General features: G+C 40.1%; 1 protein-coding gene and 1 long non-coding RNA gene across 18 annotated transcripts in view; one reads left to right on the forward strand and one right to left on the reverse strand.

Moving 5' to 3' along the window:
* Positions 1 to 17,362, forward strand: part of LOC122409981 (ankyrin-2-like) — a 92,548-nt gene that overhangs the window by 39,801 nt on the left and 35,385 nt on the right. For 9 of the 15 annotated variants that reach the window (XR_006260812.1, XR_006260814.1, XR_006260820.1 and 6 more), the window contains exons 15-21: positions 322 to 420; positions 814 to 1,011; positions 1,241 to 1,424; positions 3,722 to 3,826; positions 12,440 to 12,565; positions 12,920 to 13,025; positions 15,112 to 15,189. Coding sequence is in view for 3 of the 15 variants with exons in the window: in XM_043417928.1 (XP_043273863.1) it covers positions 322 to 420; positions 814 to 1,011; positions 1,241 to 1,424; positions 3,722 to 3,826; positions 12,440 to 12,565; positions 12,920 to 13,025; positions 15,112 to 15,189 (896 nt within the window). In the remaining 12 variants the exon portion in view is untranslated. Of the gene's footprint in view, positions 1 to 321; positions 421 to 813; positions 1,012 to 1,240; positions 1,425 to 3,721; positions 3,827 to 5,817; positions 7,150 to 12,439; positions 12,566 to 12,919; positions 13,026 to 15,111; positions 15,190 to 16,170; positions 16,189 to 17,362 lie in introns of those variants that run through there. The other 6 variants (XR_006260817.1, XR_006260818.1, XR_006260819.1 and 3 more) reach the window with 4 other exon arrangements.
* On the reverse strand, positions 956 to 5,391 carry LOC122409989 (uncharacterized). Of its 3 annotated transcripts, XR_006260826.1 has the most exons (4): positions 4,268 to 5,391; positions 4,089 to 4,174; positions 3,690 to 3,996; positions 967 to 1,092 (listed from the first exon to the last, which is right to left on the reverse strand). It is a non-coding gene; the product is annotated as an uncharacterized lncRNA (long non-coding RNA). The 3 variants fall into 3 exon arrangements; XR_006260827.1 differs by lacking the exon at positions 3,690 to 3,996 and having other exon boundaries at positions 956 to 1,092; XR_006260825.1 differs by having other exon boundaries at positions 4,089 to 5,391.

Raw genomic sequence — 17,362 nt, forward strand, 5'->3', positions numbered from 1 at the left:
GTCAACGAGGATAGAGTGGAAAAAATCTGTCGATATCGAATTATAACACTTGAATCTTGAAAGGAGAACACGAAAACAAATTCTATTGTTAAATTATCATAGAATTGGAATCTTAAATTTAAAACTTTCATCCTTCGGAGCTCAGATATGATAAAGATTAAAATAACGAAAAAGAATGAAATAATCATGATTCTTAATAAAAGCAACGTTATTTAGTTCGATTGCGACATGAGAAATTGAAATTTGATACATAAAAATAACCAATGAACTTGCAAACTAACAATTGTATTAATAAATGTGAATTTTTTAAATTCTTTACAGAATGGACTGACGCCGCTACATTTGTGCGCACAAGAAGACAAGTTCAACGTCGCGGCCATACTCGTCAAAAATGGGGCCCAAGTTGATGCTAAAACGAAGGTGAGCTTGAATCTTCTCCCGGATCTGTTTTGTGAGCTTCGATTGTTTTCTCACCCGCTCAATACGTTTAGCGTGTTATTAGCAAGAGCCACGATTTAATTGTTCTTGACAGCGTTACCGTGGCCACTATATTTTTCTATAGAGAGGAAAAATAGTCGTTTACTCTTTCGTTTCACGACTCGACGTTGGCCGACGCTCCGATCAAAATCATTGTAATCTTTGTTGTCTGTTCCAAACGATTTCTCTTCAATTTTTGAAGTTACCGATTAAAGTTTTCCGTCAATTTGTATTATGAATAATTTTGATGAACGAGTGATTAATTTGACGCAAAATTGATTCCTGAAAAATCCAAACGAGACTTTGAATCAAAGGACACTTTATTTTTCGATACAGGCGGGCTATACACCTTTACACGTCGCGTCACACTTCGGTCAAGTCGCCATGGTCCGTTTCCTTCTCCGAGCCGGTGCTGTCGTTGACAGTAGCACCGGTGCCGGTTACACTCCGCTTCATCAAGCTGCTCAACAGGGTCACACTCTCGTCATTAATTTGCTTCTTGAAAGCAAAGCGGATCCCAATGCGGTCACCAACGTGAGTTGAGCTTTTGTTTTTCGGACTCGTAAGAGTTGTGATAATTTTGAACTTCTCAAATCAATTTCACCATTCGAACGACTGAAAAAATGGGAAAGGGTCGTTCACTTTTTAGCCTCTTGAATATTTCATAATTTGAGATTGAAAAGATTTGAAAGGAGAATTGGAATGAGGCATGTTCAGCACCAAACTTGAAGCTGATTAAAATATGAATAATTTATCGTTAAAGAACGGACAAACGGCGTTCGCGATCGCACAAAAATTGGGCTACATCAGTGTCGTCGAGACTCTCAAGGTAGTTACCGAAACGATAATCACGACAACGCATACAGTGACGATCGAGGAGAAGTATCGAGTTCAGGCCCCAGAATCAATGCAAGAAACCTTCATGAGTGACAGCGAAGATGAGGGTGGTAAGTGTTCGTCGGTTTCATTTATTTTCCTTTATTTTTGTACAAACAACTAATCTTTAACTAATATTTTCAAACTTTCTAGATGTGCCCATCCGATCGTTCTATATGAAATAGTATTTCTATAAATTTTCAGCTGTGATTCAAAATTCGTGATCAAGATGATTTTTATTTATCAAATGAGTCAAAAAAACGAATCAAAAGTTGAAGAGTTTTTCTGTACGTGCTACCCGGACAAGAACTCGGTCAAAATCCAAAATTTTTTCGTCCCAAGTACGAATTTTGAATGACGATTTTGTAACATTTATCCCGGTACTATTTTTTTTTGTTATGGTACAATATTTCGTTGCTAACGATTTTTTCACGTACGAAGATTTTTTCTACCCTTTCGATCTTTTAAAATCCTAGCAATTCTCACGGTGTGGGCATGCCGAGTTGCTAACAGCATGGAAAAAATCGTTCCTCTTTTGAATAATACTTTTTAATTGATATTCTCTTCCAATTGAACATTCACGTTTATTCGCCACGATTACGTCACGATCGTCGAGAGAAGCCGATATCGCTGAGATCGGGTCAACCTCGAATCTTCGACGCCTCAATCAGACCGACTCAAAAAAATTGAGCGCTCGCACGCAGCTTATTATTTTAAGATTGGAAAAATGGAAAATGTACGAGCGTTAGATATTATTTCAATCGCTGGATTAGTCCGCGATGTATTAGCCACAATTTCCGGGTTTTCATTTGCTTGTCTCGTCTCAATTGTTCCTTTTCATTATCTTTGTTTTCTCTTTTAATTTCGATTTACTATTGTTTTCGCTAAAAGCATGTTATTATACTTTAGCGAACGATTTTTATTTCATTATCTTCGAAAATCTCTAGCGTCTGAACGCGCTCGGATGGAAATTATTGGATTTCAAAGGATTTCAGTTGTCTTTTTCCTGTCGACGGAGGAAATTTAACGGCTCGGATGAACCGAACGATCGATGAAGTTGCGGCAAATTACTTTGCCAGTTGAAACAGTTGGTTTGTCACTGGAACGAATGAATTGGAAAATTCCATCAACAAATTCGTGTCTCCCACTATCTAAAGAATGTTTTTACGTAAAATTTTGACCTCCAATTTCACGAAGTTGCCTCTCAAAGGTTTTCCGAAACAAAGTTTTTTTTTTCTCCGGATTTTTTTTTTCAAATTTCATTCAATCGGTTTGCCCTTACACCAAAATGTGCAAACTAATTTTTCCAATCAAAACGATCGTTCCGTGTCATCCGGATTCACTGAATTAGACTCGAATGAAAATATCGAATAATTGGCAGATCGTTGGAAATGTTTGATTTATTTCTGAACTTTGACACTCGAGTACTCAGCTTTTTGGTAGCTACGTGTTACAGATGATAATTTTCTAAATATAATCTTAATGTGAATTTCGATGAAGTGCTGTACTTGACCGTTCCGTCGAGTCAACAGTCTGGCACCGTGTGCACATTTTGCCCTATTAGCCTCGACTGATTTCAATATTTAGCAGCCGACTCGACTCGATTATTTCACGCGATGATGCGATACTGTCTCGTTTTATGTTTATTCATTCTTCGTGAAATTATATTTTTCTAAGGTGAGAACGCTCATGAGACGGAGTAAATCGGGCTGCATCGAAATAGCCTTGAAACGCGCAGAGAAGTAAGAAAAAATCGTCGCGATACCTCGATTCAGACTTTTTGCTTTTGAGTTACGCCAACAAGTTAGCGAGACACATCGTTAAACATCAATCAGGAACGATACGAAAAATTTTGAAGCACAAAGTCTAAAAAAATTCCTGTCACTAGAAAAAACGTTTTACAAAAACAAATTCTACAAATAAAATCACAATTTTGTTTCCTAAAAACCAAATAATTGAAGCTAGTGCCCTTCTGAAAATGTTCCAGCCGCGAAAAGTTGATTTGTCAAGTTTCAGAAACCCAGCACCCCACTTTACGGAGTAAATATCAAAAATATAAATTTGCAAAACTACGTACCGAGCACACCGAACGTTTGTATCGAGCAGTCACAGCGCGAGGATCAAACACACGAAAATCAAAATATTCGAACCCCGGAAGCGCTTGATTTACGAAAAAAATCTGCCATCAGTGTATTTTGCCAAAAAGCCCAGTCCTCGAATGTCAAATATAAATAAGCAACAAGAAAAATTCGCTCACGAAATGCCGATCGTCGATATTTCAACGACAAGCTCATACTAAGGGATTTTAGGGTAAATATTTATCTCGTGAATTGTACCTTGTATACTGGATGGGCGTACTAATACGTAGGTGGTGATGAGATCGGCATGGCGACCATGAATGTCTATGGACAACCGCCACACGCGCAACACGTGTACCTCCCTTCCTACTACCAGGGCCAAATGACCTACACTCGTAAGTTCTGTCTCAGCTGTGTCACTTCACTATCATTGTCTCTCTCTCTCTCTCTCTCTATTTCTCTTTCTCTCTGTTTCTTATTCTCTGTCAATGTTCCCGTCGTTGACCCCTTCCCTTCGACTGTGTATTATTCCCATGTTCATTGTATTTTTGGTCTGTCATGTTCGCTGTCACACGTTAATCACATACATCAAGTATACTCGGCCACAGCTTTCGTAGGTTGCGTAAAAAAGGAGAAACCGACTAGCTCGTAGCTTACCATTGTGTAGTGGATAATCGAATAGTTTTGTATCCGTTGAGCCCTTGCTGACATCTGCTTCGACGATTTTCCATCAAATTTCCTCCCTAACATAACGAGATTTCAAAAAATTGGTCTCAGAGCAATCGTTGGATGATGTAATGGTTTCTTTGGTTAAACGTCACTTTCGAGAGACTTACTTCCCCCTGGAAGAGAGGCTGAAAGTCTTCGGGTCGATTCTCCCCTCGTTAGTGTCGTTCGTGGGGCGTACGAAGTTGTACAAACGAAAAACCACGTGGCCACGAGTCTTGCGTACGAGTTACTAAATTTTTTAATGCTGGAGCTTCCGGTGAATGTTGGACGGTGGAAGTATCGTCGGAGTATTTGAAATAAAATTTTTTTCACTGTCGTTTTACTTACTCAATGAAATAGTGGCCGCAGCGATACGAGTCTCCGAATGTTCTCGTACATGATCGCTACTTAAGAAGGTACTTAGCGACTCGCTCGAAACAACGCGACCTATTGAGATGAAATTCATCCCAGAGGCTCGGTATGGCAGCAAAAAATAGCGAATCGCACTTCACGACGTTCGTTGATAGTATTGAAATAAATTCGCCCTCGTCTCGTTGCCACGAGCACGAAACTCGAGCACTTCGAAAAAGTACTTTTAACGTTTTCTTCGAAACAACGAGAGCAATTGAGATTAAATTAATCTCGACTCGGAAGAGGCGCGTCGCAACGGAGGCGAAGAAACTGGAGACGAATGAAGAAAACTGATCGTCGGGAGCCGCTAGCCGCAGCGTTTTTCCACAATTATTTGAAAAATTTCGAGGACCCGGGCCCACTGGTTCGCAATCACTCGCCGATGTCTTTCAAAATTGTTTGCGGAGGATTTTCATAGAAGTAAAAACCTTCGAGTTTCGGACGCGTAGTGAAAAAAAAAAATAGAAAAAATGTTCGGAGATTCGAGGAACGTAATTAGTGAAATTCGAATTTCGAAATGAAGCATTTTAGACATTTTTTAAATACGCGATAAAATTTGACAATATTCGTCGTGCCAAAAATCTAACGGTGACGCGCCGCGGTGCGCCTCAATATTAGCAGAGAGGTCCCCGAACCGTCGGAACGCAGTAGAATTGGACCAAGTTTTGTAATATTGGCCGCGTGTCCAGCTGCGAAGGGAAACCCCGCGCGGCATAGTTTACTTATAGCTTAGCCGCGACCTTGCTCTCTCTGTTTCTGCATCTCTTTCGTTCCGTCTCTCCTTTTAGTAAGATCCGAGGAAAATGAGTGTGCGCTATAGATAAAAAAAAAAAGCAAAGAGGTTGTACCGGCGAGTGTCTCTGTCGTGCCAACTTTCGAAGAAAACTCTCCACTGGGGCGTGCTCAAGCTCGGAAAGCGTGAAATAAACACGTGTTGTTTCCTCCGCTACATCGTTCCCTTCCACATTTTCGCCGCTGTGCTCGTCTTCGTTTTTTTATTCCACTTTATCTCATCCGAGTGCACTCGCGCGTTAATTTCACTCGTTCAAAAGGCTTTTTCCCCTCGCGATCTTGTTTAACGGCGATTGAGGCCGCTACCGGCAATTAATCCAATCTACATGCAGGAAAAAATGTCTTACAATGGCCGACATTGTTGCCCGCCTCGTATACGATCGCGCATATACTCACCAGTCGGTAATAACAAGTACACTCGAGGCTCAGCTCTGTGTTACACCCGTTTTTCCCACCGTGCTCTCCCTCCTCCGTTTAGCTTCTTTCTCATTCTCCTATTCGTCGCTCTCTGTTTTTTTTCTTTATACCTGTTACGCAACATGCCGCGGGTGGCGTGCGACGCACGAGAGGCGAATTTTCTCGTGTTGCGCTCCATGCCGCCGCGCTACGCGCGCGATTCTTATTTTCCGTTGGTGTGTACTCGTGTCTCTTCTCTCAGTTCGACACGCGCTCTCTGGCGCGCTGCCAAAATCGAACACCACCGACCCGAAATACACTAATTTATGTAACGGCGTTTTAGCCAGTTATTCCAACGATCGGCACTTGGACAGTCTGCCGATAGTGCGCCGACTGCTGGAAAAATTTGGAACTAAAAAAAACGTTGCCGCGTCAAATTTTTTCTGCATCTCCATTTTTTTCTTTTCCTTCTCTTTTAATACCGCGAATTCATCGTTTTTACACGCGCATGCGAATCGTAAAAGTGATAACGCTCATTGAATGCTAATTTTTGCTACGCGAATTATGCTAATTCTAATATAAAACTCGGGTGAAAATCGACGCGGGGGAAAATATGACACACGCTCGTTCCGAAGCAGCGTGACTCTCGTAAAAATATGCATACAGATATACCTTTGTTTATACTGAATATATAAATACGTGGATTGCACGTATTTACATTTCTATGTATATTTCTTCGTAATTCAGTGTGTTGCACAGCTGAAGATACACGGTGGGGAGTAGTGTGAGATTCTATTATAAAATTGGTGCTTCATTGGAGTGAGGTCACACATTTTCTAGACTCGGGAACGATCGTTGTGTGTATCAATCTTCGGAAAACTAGTCGCTGTTCCTGCGCCTTCGGGGAAAAAAGCACGCGCGACGCGCCTTCGACACACAATACGCGCGAAGTAATCGCAAGTTCTACGAATTTTTTTGTTTTTGACAGCTGTGTGTTGACTCTTAATCAAGAATCGGTTAATATTGTGTCAGTGTTCTAATACGGTTTGGCAAAGAAGAAAAATAACGTTTTTAGTTGGACGAATAGTGAGTCCAACAGAAAATTGATTTCGTCTGAAATTGATCGCGTTTCTCGTATTTCTTCTCGACGATCCGTCCCCGTCAACTTATTTTTTATATAACGTCAGTTATAATTGCTGATCCAAGACACATGTGGCCTCGGGCAATCGCGTAATTGTTTAATCGTCGAAAGAGATCAAACTGACGTTCTGAATTGTCATACTCGCCGGGAAAGACATAAACACGGATAAACAAGCCAACACAATGGCCAAGGACAAGACGAAGGAGAAACCGAAAAGCAAGAGAATGGCGTGCTGCGGATGCGCTCGCAACAGGAACAGCGACATATTTTGTAAATAATTGATACGTTTATTAAAATTTTATTTGACTAATTTACTTCTAATATTGTTCGACAGGATAAAAATATGAGTTTTTTTTACGAAAGAATATCACGTTTCGTACAGACGAAACGACGACGATTTTTCAGGGGCAAGAAGAACGACTTCGTTGTTTCGAATTTTTATATTCCTTCGCTCGTGACGAAGCGAGTTCGTAAACATGTCAATAAAGAACTGAGTAAACAGAGACGTAAAAAAAAGGAAAAATCGTAATAATTTGGCACAACTAAACCGTAAGAATCGTTTTCGAGAATTTTTCCACATTTAGCTACTAATTAAAAGTCGTTACATTTCATCGACAAATGATTTACGACTGGAGAAACCCGAGTCTTATGAACCACATGAAAGCGAAGCGTTGTAAAAGTCACGAGCAAGATTTGCAGGCTTCTAGGATCGCGAAGTTTCCAAACGAAGACTCCTTAACGATTTTTCTCTCCAACGCGTCCCGTTAATAAGTCAAGATAATTAGTTACCGATAACCAATCCCGCAGCTGGATAAAAAAAATCACAAGTAGGGCGTGGCAAACGTGGAGCGAATCGCACTCGACCCAATCCTTCCGCGCTTAGAAAGTTTCGCCGGTTTTTTCTCCCGCTCTGCTTTCTTTCCGAACAGGGTGGTACGAGTTCGTGGCGATCTCAATTATTTGATAACTTTTGATCGGTGCACCGGAGAGAAAAATCCTTAAGGACTTTTCTCTCCGGAACGATCCGATCTATTAACCTTTACAAATATCGGACCCGAATTTTCGGACACTCGGTACCTTTTTTCTCGCTACCTGTCAGCCCTCCTCATTTGCGCGCTGATTTTTGCTCGCGAACATCGTCACGTTCGCGATTCATCACTAAAAATAGAAAAAACTAACATTCCATTGTATTATTCGCCGACTTATCGTGCTCACCGCGTACTGGATCGCTCGCAAAACAATCTTTTAAGGTGTTCCTTTCGCACGAGCGTATTTTTCGGTGTCGCAAATTGAGGATTCGATATTCGGACGGATTCCTAACCTCTGAGAAGTCGCGTTAAGGGCTCGGTAACCCCTCATTTTTATCGTCGCCATGGATTCTTCACATTTATTTCCATCCGTTAGAAAATTTGTATCAGAAATTAAAAATTATTCAGTAAATGAATTATTTAAATGTGCCGATGATTCATTTTTTCTCAAATGTTCGATATGAACCCGACCTGAAATTTCGGCAGCAATCTATTCCCATGCACTTTTACACTTAACTGTCATTTGAGGAGGGCGGATCGCGACCATACAATGTTGCCATGCTAAACCACGTTAAAAATATGAAGAATTTCAAAATTATAAGAACATAATAAAATTTGGCAAACGTATTCTTTAAAAATCTATAAGACAATATCAATTTTTTCAGATTTTTCTACCACATAGCTCTCGAATAATTGAACACTAAAGTTCACGCGTATAAGCACAGAGTTTACACATATGTACGGTTATACATCTCGTGCATAAGAACTTCGATTTAAAGCTCAATTATTCGATAACCATGTGGTAAAAAAATTGGAAAAAAATTGGGTAAATATTCAGATTGACAAATCTTTCGATGCGTGTGCGGAATCGTCGGGTGGTGCCAATGGAAAATTCTTTAAATTCGCGATCTTTTGCTAAAAAAAGTTATTTCTATAAAAAAATGTCAAGGTCCCCCAAGCGATTATCATAATTGAGCATGTTTATTAACTGCTAGAAAAGGAAAAAACATCCTACCGCAATTTTTCGGAAAACTTCTGAATATTTACCAAAAAGATGTCAAAGAACGTTATCACCAAATTTTATAAAATTCTCATTATTTTGATTTCGTCTTCCACCCCCCCCCCCCCCCCCCCCCCCTTAAAATCACTAATTTGCAGAATATTCGGGCTTGTCAAAGCAACACCTTAGCCCTGAGAAGATAGGAAACGCGAGAAAAAAGCATGAAAGTAAATCGCTAATAGCGTAATTCAATTTGTAAACACAATGAACTTCCTGCGTGCGTTTTGCAACGCATCTGTAATTTCATTACATCATTCTCTCCGGGATACGCGGAGCGTCATCGTTGAAACGCACGAAGGAAGTGATTGGTATTCATATCGTATAACTAGGTCAGGTAGCCCGGCTTGCAACCGCGATACGTGCGCGAACGGTCCATTTAATACAAAGCGCGACTGTGTGGGTAAGAGGCAACGGGAGAGAGAGGAAAAGAGTCGGCGAAACGGGGCTCGAAGGGAGGGAGAAAGAGGAGCGTCGGTTCGCGCGGATAAAGGAGAAGGAATTGGCGCGTTTAACCCTCCGCAGGACTGTCAATGAACGGAGCCTGAATTTATCGAGCAATTACACTCGTTTAGCTTCTTTTTCGCTTCCTCTCAATTCTCTTGTTTTTCTCTCCCTCTCTCGTCTTCTCACGCTCTCGGAAGCCAATCTCGAATATAGAATCCCGTCAGTCCCGAGAATTATGAGCGAAATAAATACGGAGATGGAGCGAGAGAAAAATGAGGCTCGCCTATGGCGAATTTGAGCGACCTTCCCTGTTTATAGGTCGGCCGGGAACGCATCAATTTTACTACCAGTCATCAACTATTCTCGTCTATGACGCTGCACGCCCCGACCAAACCTTCTCGCGGATAACTCCATTTAAATAAATTCTATTCCGCTACGAATTTATCCTATTTTTCTCGCCATCGATCCCCATTTTCTCTCTTTCTCTTTCCCCTACTCATTCGCTTGTAAATCTCTCGCTACGAGGACCATTTTGAGGCATCGAAATACCCGCGTCGGTGGACTCGTACACACCAGCGCCCATGTGCTCTCGAAGCAGCCGCAACCGCTGCCGTCGACTCGAACCGCGCCTCCCGACCGAAGAGCACGAAAAATACTCGAAACGAAAAAAGATTCATCGCTCGTCTCGAGCACCACTCGAAAACTATTAGACCCCCGACCCACCCCGGCCGAGTATTTCTAAATGATTTTCTCATTTTTCTTCTTTTCAATGCTTCGAAGCTTTTGCTAGTTCGCGGATCGTCAAACTAGCCGAGCTCACTCCGTATTCCGCGCTCGCACCGACTCGCGGATACTCGATCCTCCTGCCATATCTGCCAAGCTCTTCTCTCGCTCACTATTTCTCTTATTAGGAATGCTCGCGCATCGATTGTGCAGCTTCTGCATACTGCAAAGTGGGACAGATTTATCCTCGGTCTCGGGGAAAACTATCAAATTATTGGGCGTCCTCGTATTTATGTATCCGAGTTTTTATATAAAATTGAGAAAACAAATTATTTGGTACGCCTTGAAAATCGCGACGCTGAAGCCTGCAGTGTTCGAGTCCAACGAAATGATGCGAAATAACTCTCGAATAATTCCAGTAATCTCCAATTTTCTTTCCCGCCGAATTTGCAGCAAATAAACGATCGGTGAATTTGTTTATTTCGTTGGACTCGAACGTTGGAGGCTTCAGCGTCGTTGCAGAATCTCGAAAATTATTCACTTTCGCTTACAGTCGATAGGGACTTTAAAAAATTCGTATGGATTCGAGCAGAGTTTGAAATTTATTATTTCGATTCTCCATTCGAAGTTAATGGGCTAGACATTTTTTGTTCAACGAAAGTTCAATTATTTCAGTCCCAGTATCCATCAATCGATCGCGGTCGAGTCGCGCACCTGCGTCAGAGACTCTCCATAAAGATGACGAAACTATTTGGTTGTTGAGCTGAAGATTGATGTGTGGTGGAGAAAATGGGAGATAAAGTGCTTAAAGTTTTTATTTTCCCGGAGAATCGGGCATCTCGGAAGGGGGGCGTGGGCTCTAAATTCGTGGGTCAATTGTTAATTACCGGCTCGTAAATTCCTGCAACGTACCTCGATCGAATATGGAAGCGATAAGGAGGCGTTCAGTCTCAGGCGAGCTCTCGCGCCGATCTTTTCGCATTTGGTTCGATAGTCGAAATCGGAGCCGCTTTAAATAAATCGCGATCTCGTGAACGCTCCTACTTTTGCGAAGTTCATTGTTGTTCTTCGTCCGTGACGTAGATCGATTTCGATCGAATCGCTGTACGAATGCGCACGCAATATAACTCAATCTAAACATTGAGAATTGGTAGGAATGTTTGTTTTCACTAATTTTTAACGACGGGAAGTAGTTGAGCATAAATTGCCAAAATACTCGCGGTTATATGGGTCAGAGCTGACGTCGAGCTTTCCCAGATGGAACGTTCCGTGTTACCGTGAGTGTGGAAAAAAATCTCAACATTTCTCAATCCCTGCGATCCATAGAATTCGAAAAAACAAATTGTCTTTGTGTGGCACTCTCGATTTTATCTATTTACCCCTTAAATCTCGAGCTCAACGATTCACTTCCTGGATGGGTCCAGTTTCGTTGCTCCAGAAAACCATTAACCCACGATTTTTGTCAAAGCGACCGTTCGCATTGACAAGCTAATAGAAATGCTCGAATGAAAATCTCGTAGACTGAAAAAAATGTTGAATTTTTAGTCGGACAGTGGCCTCCGGTAACAGCTTAAAAAATACACGATTCACAGTCAACGCAAAAAAAACACGGAAGGATCAAACGACAAATATTCACCTTCAGAAAAAACATGATACATTCAACTCCGAATCACACGTTCGTTTATCGCCAACGTACGAGACTCATTTGCGCTTCGTTTTTCAGCTTTGTTTTTATTTAACACACGTGACATGCATATAGACATATTTATTATATTTTTTTCGCAGTATTCGCACCGTTCGCTATTCTCACACGGATGATCGACCAGCTCATCTCCCAATAGACGTACTTTACTCGAAATATGACGCTCAAGTTTGTAACGTTGGAGTCCAACGAAACGGTCTAAAAAAAGCCTCCAATAGCTCCAGTAATTCTCCAATTTCGTTACCTGCCGAATTCACAATTCGTAGTTTTTCAACCTGCGCTAAAACTTCATGAAATAAAAAATGGATGAATTACAAATGGTTTCTTCATTCATTTCGTTGGACTCGGACGTTGCAAACTTCAGTGTCGTCTCGAAATGTATATTTTTTCGATTATAAATACACAAGTTAGTGTATCGTATTGAATTTTTATATGATAATCTACAACGTACACATACTGTACTCCGCGTACACTCTGTGCTCGCCGTTTAAAACGAATCACAAATCAGATGATACACTCGTCGAGAGACACTCGTCGAGTCTCGGGGTCTGTTGACCCCTATAATTCTTCTCTATTCCTCTGACATTGATTTTATTTTCATAGGCGAAGATCCGATGCTCAGCGACCAACAGCAATATCGTTACATGACTGTTGATGACATGAAGTCTATGGGAGATGATTCTATGAGAGTCAACGTCACTGACGACGAAAGAGACAATCGACATTCTGGTAAAACACAAATAAGTCATGAATTTTTCGTTAAACCCTTTTCTCGTAGAATCAAAAAGCCCGAGCCGGTTGACAGCTTTGAAAAATTGGAAAATATTTCAAGGCATCCGTTGTCACGATAATTGAGATTTTTTAAAGTGATTTTTTAATGAATCAATCATTGGACGAGTCGAATGAAATGGCTCGATCACTTGACAGCATTGGGAATCGACAATTATTTATTTTTTCAAAGACACATTTTTTTCACGAGCCTTATTTGCATTTTTTTATCGACGTTTGTTCATTTTCTTCAATTTCCTTGCCTGATTTTCACCAACAATGGTCAATTACAGACTAATTATTGTCAAATTGCAGCGACTACCGTTACCGAAATGATTACGAAGGAGAATTATCATCGCACGAGCGCGGCCAATACGAAGCCGGACAACGTCGACATAAACAGGCATCCTGTGCACGTCGGGTATGTACGCACACACCTACGAATCATCCGTACTACGCACAATCGCATTTCGAATCACTACTACTCGTTGATTTTTTAAATTGTTCAGTCATACGACGATAAATTGTCTATTTTTGGTTTACACTCGTAAAAACAAGAATACCAATAATTCGAAAGAGAAATACAGGAGAATGTATTTACGTTTGACTTCTTCAGACGGTTCGTTTCGGAACGAAAAATGACGATGTAACGTCCCGCGATAAAACGACGCCGCGATCGCTCGATTTTTCGTTTTTATTTCTTTACGACGTTCTTCCTTGTAAATATTGGGATAGCTAACTCTAAAACAATAATCTTGTGTATTATAGATTGTGATATTGTGTGCGTGTGTCCGGGTGCCTGTTCGAGGGATCACTTTTATCACTAACTTGTAGTTTTTTCGTCGAAAACTTTTGTAATTGGTCTACCATTCCTGGAGGATCGTCGATGTAGAAAATTTGAAGAAATCGACAATGTGCTGTAGCAAGAAAATGGAACATTTGAAAAGACAAAATGTCAAAGTTATGCTTCTCAGTTCTCGAGACAAAAGGGCCAAAGAAAGTTTTCTTTTCACTCATTCGTTTTGTACATAGAATTGAAAAATAATGTTTGATCGAAGTTAGATTATCCCGTCGACGAATGAACGTTTTTGTACAGAACTCCGCGGCATGAGACGAGAATTGATTTGTTTTCTCTTTTTCTACTCTAATTATTTAACCAGTTTGCACAATTTACACTTAATTTAAAAATCAAGAGATTAATAGAGCGTGTGTGTGCGGGAGAGAGAGAGAGAGAGAGAGAGAGGAGAGAAAATTTGCCTGAAAGTTTGGGGAGAATGAGGAAGACGACAGAAGAGTGGGACGCTCGGATTGACAAACGATTAACGATGCTCTCGTAGATTCCCGCGAAATTCATTCACGTTTGATCGCCCATATCCCATTAAAGAGTCCAGCACGAGTGCCGGTGCTTTGACGCCTGTTGAATGAATATAAGCACTATCTTTTCGTGTTTGTACGCCCAAATATGCACCGGGTGTCCCAAAAGTCAGAGTAAAAATGGCAAGAACCGTGGATCTCGTGATTCCGGAGTGAAAAATCCTTTTCAATTTTCCTTAACGATTCACAGTTTTAAAAATACAAATGAAATCGAAGGAAAAATCGATCAGGACATTTCCCTTCGGAATAGCGTTGTCCAACAACAGTTCTCCGAACTTGGAGCGTGACTTTCCGGACCCTCGGTATAAAAACGCGCGTTGAAAGTGTCAAGCGTTTCATTTAGAATACTAATGAGCGATGTCGGAGATTGGCATTGAGCGTAGCTCGATATACGTACGAGATTTCGTCGGTCAGTCTCATTCAATGGCTACGAACGGCTACTCTATTCATTCGATCGACTACTACGAACGATGGAGGAGGAAGTAAAAAAACAATTTAGCTCAAGTATTTGTCACGATAATTCTCTCTTTGTTTTTTGTGTTTTTTTAATCGCGCAACGCGATTCACGATACTTCGAGTTTTTGTACACGCAACAATTTAACTTTCGCGCGGACTCATGCTCTAATTCGTTTATTTCGTTTGTTGTCATTCGCGCCTCTGAATACTCGAGTATTTATAAAATTCATTATTTGTTTCGTCGTTTTTATGGTTTTTTACAACCACATTTTCATAGACACTTTCATCTTCTCTAGAATAAAAAGAAAAAACGAAAATAATTGATAGAAAGAAAAATGTAGTGAATAGAATCGTGAAAATCATTCATTCTTCGTAATGTCACTTCACTCGCCTTCACTGCTGTACGATTCAGTAGCGCCTGTAGTCTTGTTAGATTAATAAAGAACGGTGGAAAAGCGGGAGAGAGTCGCCTGTTATTGCACGTGTGTGCGTATATATTTATGTATCTATAAATATATACAAAACACTTACGAAAGCATGCAGCACGGTTTAGAACTGTTGTTTTTCGTTACTTTTTGAAAAAAACAATTTTTTTTATGAATATTTATTCGTCTTTGAAGTATTTCTCCTATTTTATTCTTTCGATAATATTAAACTCAGTTCTGTTCCGAAATTAGAGCGTCAATAGAGTCCTTAAATTCGTCGCTGGCTGCCCTTGGTATCGTATCAAAAGGACAAGGAATGTGGAGGGACAGGTACACTATCAATTACCCTTTTAATCACTATCTGTACTCTAATCTCTTTCTTGATACTCTTTCGGCCACTGTTGTCAAAATTTTATTTTATTTAAGTTTTTGGTCCATTCGAAATTCGAGTAAACGATACAAAAGTTCTGATCAAATGAAAATTTCCAGGTTTCATGAATTTTTCGAGTAAATTATGAAAGAAGGAAAAATAAAAACGATAAAACACCTGCCGGGGATGAGAAAATGGTTGAGCTCTGTTCTCACAAGTTTCATCCTTTTCTCTCGCACTCCGTGGAATTTTTTATCCTCAATCGTGCATTTTTTCAACCGAGCTTTTCCGTCAGACTGTTTACCCTCATTGGAAAATATTATTCGTCTTTTCTATGGTTTAAACAAATTTTTTAATAGATTTTAAATAATCTTACGATGCCGCATAGTGTTTAATTACTAGTGGCTGCCTTATGTGGCTTTTATATTTAACACAATTGTCTCAGGTTCATACTCGTTGTTTGCACACCAGGCTTTTGTGGACCTTTCCATAGATATATATATTTATATTTATAAATATATATACGAACAAATCACCTCGATCTCGTACAGTGTGAGTGAAGTGCTGCACCACAAAAAATCTCTTCTATAATACATGATTATTATTGTTTTCTCGTATCCGTGTAAATAGAAAATTAAAAAAAAAAAAACAAAAACAAAAACAAAGACAAGGAGCATCGAACGAAACGTATTAGGACGCTACGCATACGAAGATTTTCGAAAAGAAAGAAAGAAAAAGTGGGAGGAGAAATTTTCGAAAATCTCTCAAACCATTGGCGAATCAGTATCGTCGCGATTCTTCATCTCCGTATTCAACATATATATATGTACATATCGCCATACGACACACAATTATTAACTTGCGAAAAAAATACAAATATACTAACGCGTACTTTATTTTGTTTCCGATTGTTTCTGTTATTTTATTTGCGCTACTCGCAGAATTCCATCGTGGAGAAAGTAAGTGAACTTCTTCTCGTAAATTAAACATTCTGCCTTTATTTTATGTTCATCTTCGAGTTATCGTATTATTTTCATTATGATTTACTCTTTGAAATAAGTGTCTGTGTCGAATATTATTTCGAAGCGCCACCTTCTTTGCTCGCTAGCACCATGTGTACGGGGTGTCCTGAAAATCGTTACCACAATTCATCGAGCTTTGATTTCGACGTTCCGAAGTGTCCTCATCCAATTTCCTCTCGGATGCAACGTTCATGAAATTCTCGCTGCTCCACACTGCGAGAAAAAAAGTCAATGGGGAGCATCGCAAGGTTTTAAACATTGCAGTTGAATGAAGAAAACTCTTCCAATGTCTCATGAACGATGGATCAGAAAGAAATATCGATAATGACTTTTCTTCACGAAATCACCATTATTTGCTTTTTTCCTCGAAATAGTGGAATCCACTTTTCGGACACCCGGTATATATATACATATATGTACACACATAAATAAGTATCGTCAATATCGTAGTGGCTGAATAACGCTGCTATATTAGTTATTCGTAGTACTCGATAAAAATGTCAGTGAATACATCGGCCGATTGCGCAATAAATCGTTCCAATTGCGAAAATTCAGTGTCACAATAATACGATGTATGTATTCACACGATGCGTTCGTAGACAATGAGCACACAATTAGTTTTTAGTTTGAGGCTAATAATTAATATATAATTAGGTAGCTTTATTATTGGTTAATCTTGGTTGAATTATCGTGACCCCGGTGTCGAGAGACGAATAGTTGGTGCGCCAAGTGCGTTATGGGAAACGATCTATCAACCGAGCCTTCTTTTCGTCGCTTCAACTTTGATTTAGCTCAATGTTGCGGCACATCATCAACTCATCAAATTCCATTATCAACCATTCCTCGAATCAACAATATGTCGATATTGTTATTTATTACATTAATTCCATGCTGATTGATCCATCGATGTGCTAACAATTTTACACTTAATAGTGCGAAACGATCGGAAATACTGGAGCGCACCACGCTCTTGGAGATTCTAGCCATGCACCGATCGACTCTTGATTTCATGTTGCTTTTTCTTCATAATCCAAAAATCACTAAAACGCCTTATTCAACGAAATTTTTTTCGACGATCTTACTCTCGGTAGATCGTGTACTTGGACCTTCA

The sequence above is a fragment of the Venturia canescens genome, chromosome 4 (genome assembly GCF_019457755.1).
Source record: "Venturia canescens isolate UGA chromosome 4, ASM1945775v1, whole genome shotgun sequence".
NCBI classification, from domain to species: domain Eukaryota; kingdom Metazoa; phylum Arthropoda; class Insecta; order Hymenoptera; family Ichneumonidae; genus Venturia; species Venturia canescens.